Source organism: Lottia gigantea (assembly GCF_000327385.1).
Source record: "Lottia gigantea unplaced genomic scaffold LOTGIsca_174, whole genome shotgun sequence".
In the NCBI taxonomy this organism is placed as follows: Eukaryota; Metazoa; Mollusca; class Gastropoda; family Lottiidae; genus Lottia; species Lottia gigantea.
In genome coordinates, this window is record NW_008708206.1 from 405580 (window position 1) to 407002 (window position 1423).

Here is a 1423-nt window from a genome sequence, read left to right on the forward strand (position 1 = left end):
ACAACAAGACACTACTATGTGTAGCCCTAGTAAGGACGGTATGTCTTTTATTTTCTCCAAATCAGAGTTTGATCATGGCTTAGGCCATAGGTGGAGATCTTTCAACCTTGTCAGTGATGCAGCTCAGGGACATGACAAAGGGCCTAGATAGTTGTTTGGATAGAACAATAACCCAAGGCTCCTATGCTATGTCCAGGCTATGCATGTTGAAGATCTCTTTAAAGTGATTATATGAATCAAAAAAGAATATGCTGTGACACAGTGCACGACATTGCACAATCATTTATTTGAATGTTGAACAAGGCCCCAGTTATAACAGATTTTATGTGCTATGTTTGGATGTTTCAGAGGAAAGTAGTGATTTATTAGAAGAAATAATGGATGAAGTGTGTAAATCAAGCTCTGAAAGAAAGCAACCTAATTTTTCATCTGCACAGAATACGAGACAGGTAATTCTGTTAGAATTTTTTGTAAAAATATTAAGAACTGAACTAATGTGTGCATATGGCAGTATAAGAATGATCTAGTATTTATGTATATGCCCTGGAGACATAGGTAGGTGCATAATAGGAGCATAAAAATGCCTATGGTGACTCAGTTATGTACTAATGTATAAAGCAACATTAATTTACATTTGTACAATGAAATAACTTTTTTGATAATGCTGGTATGGGATTGATCAACAAAAAATTTGATTGCAAATGAAATTAAATTAAATGAGGTTTACATCCTACTTTTCTGCACCTAATTGGGCTAAAGAAGATGGCCAACGCCATGCAATGAGCAATGAAGGAAATTTTGCCATGACAGCAGCATTAGCTTCCTGTTTTCCGATTTCAAACTGTTGGTAGATCTTTAACCTACACAGCCTGTAGCAACAACATTAAACCGCAATAAGTGTTTTGGAGTCGTTTTGATTTAAATGATCATTGTAGAGATTTGAAGAAGAAGAAGATGAAGTAGATAATTATAAAGTAAAATCTTACCAACCTAGAAATCTTCATAATTATAGTAGTGATGGTGAAAACTTTCCTTATCATGATATCTTCTCTGATGGTATGTCTATATGTCACCTTTATCTCTCTGTGTCAATGTTTGTCTGTACATTTGTACTTCCATGTAAATACTCTAGAATCTACAGTTTATGATAAATTTCATGAATGTAGATGTGTATAAAGTATTCATAATAAACAAAAAAATGAAAATCAAATTCGAAACTAGCCCTATCAGATTAAGAAAGAAAGAAAGGATAACAACTTAGGTTCACAAATAAGGATGATTTCTACCAGCTGGTCCTTGGCCAAACCTCTTCGCTGAGTAAACTAGAAATATGAGTGAAGATGACTTATTGAAGGCATCAAACTTTCAAATGCTGATCAAACTCACAGCCATCATATATTCGGGGATCCTCAGAGTCGACCGC

At 34.6% G+C, this 1423-nt stretch overlaps 1 protein-coding gene across 1 annotated transcript in view; it reads left to right on the forward strand.

The window, feature by feature from the left end:
- LOTGIDRAFT_173851 (hypothetical protein) overlaps nucleotides 1–1148 on the forward strand; it is a gene marked incomplete at both ends in the record, with an annotated part of 7897 nt that extends 6749 nt beyond the window's left edge. Inside the window, 2 exons of the mRNA XM_009051924.1 lie at nucleotides 349–449; nucleotides 936–1148. Coding sequence (XP_009050172.1) covers nucleotides 349–449; nucleotides 936–1148 — 314 coding nt within the window. The remainder of the gene's footprint in view (nucleotides 1–348; nucleotides 450–935) is intronic.
- Between the last annotated feature and the right edge of the window lie 275 nt (nucleotides 1149–1423).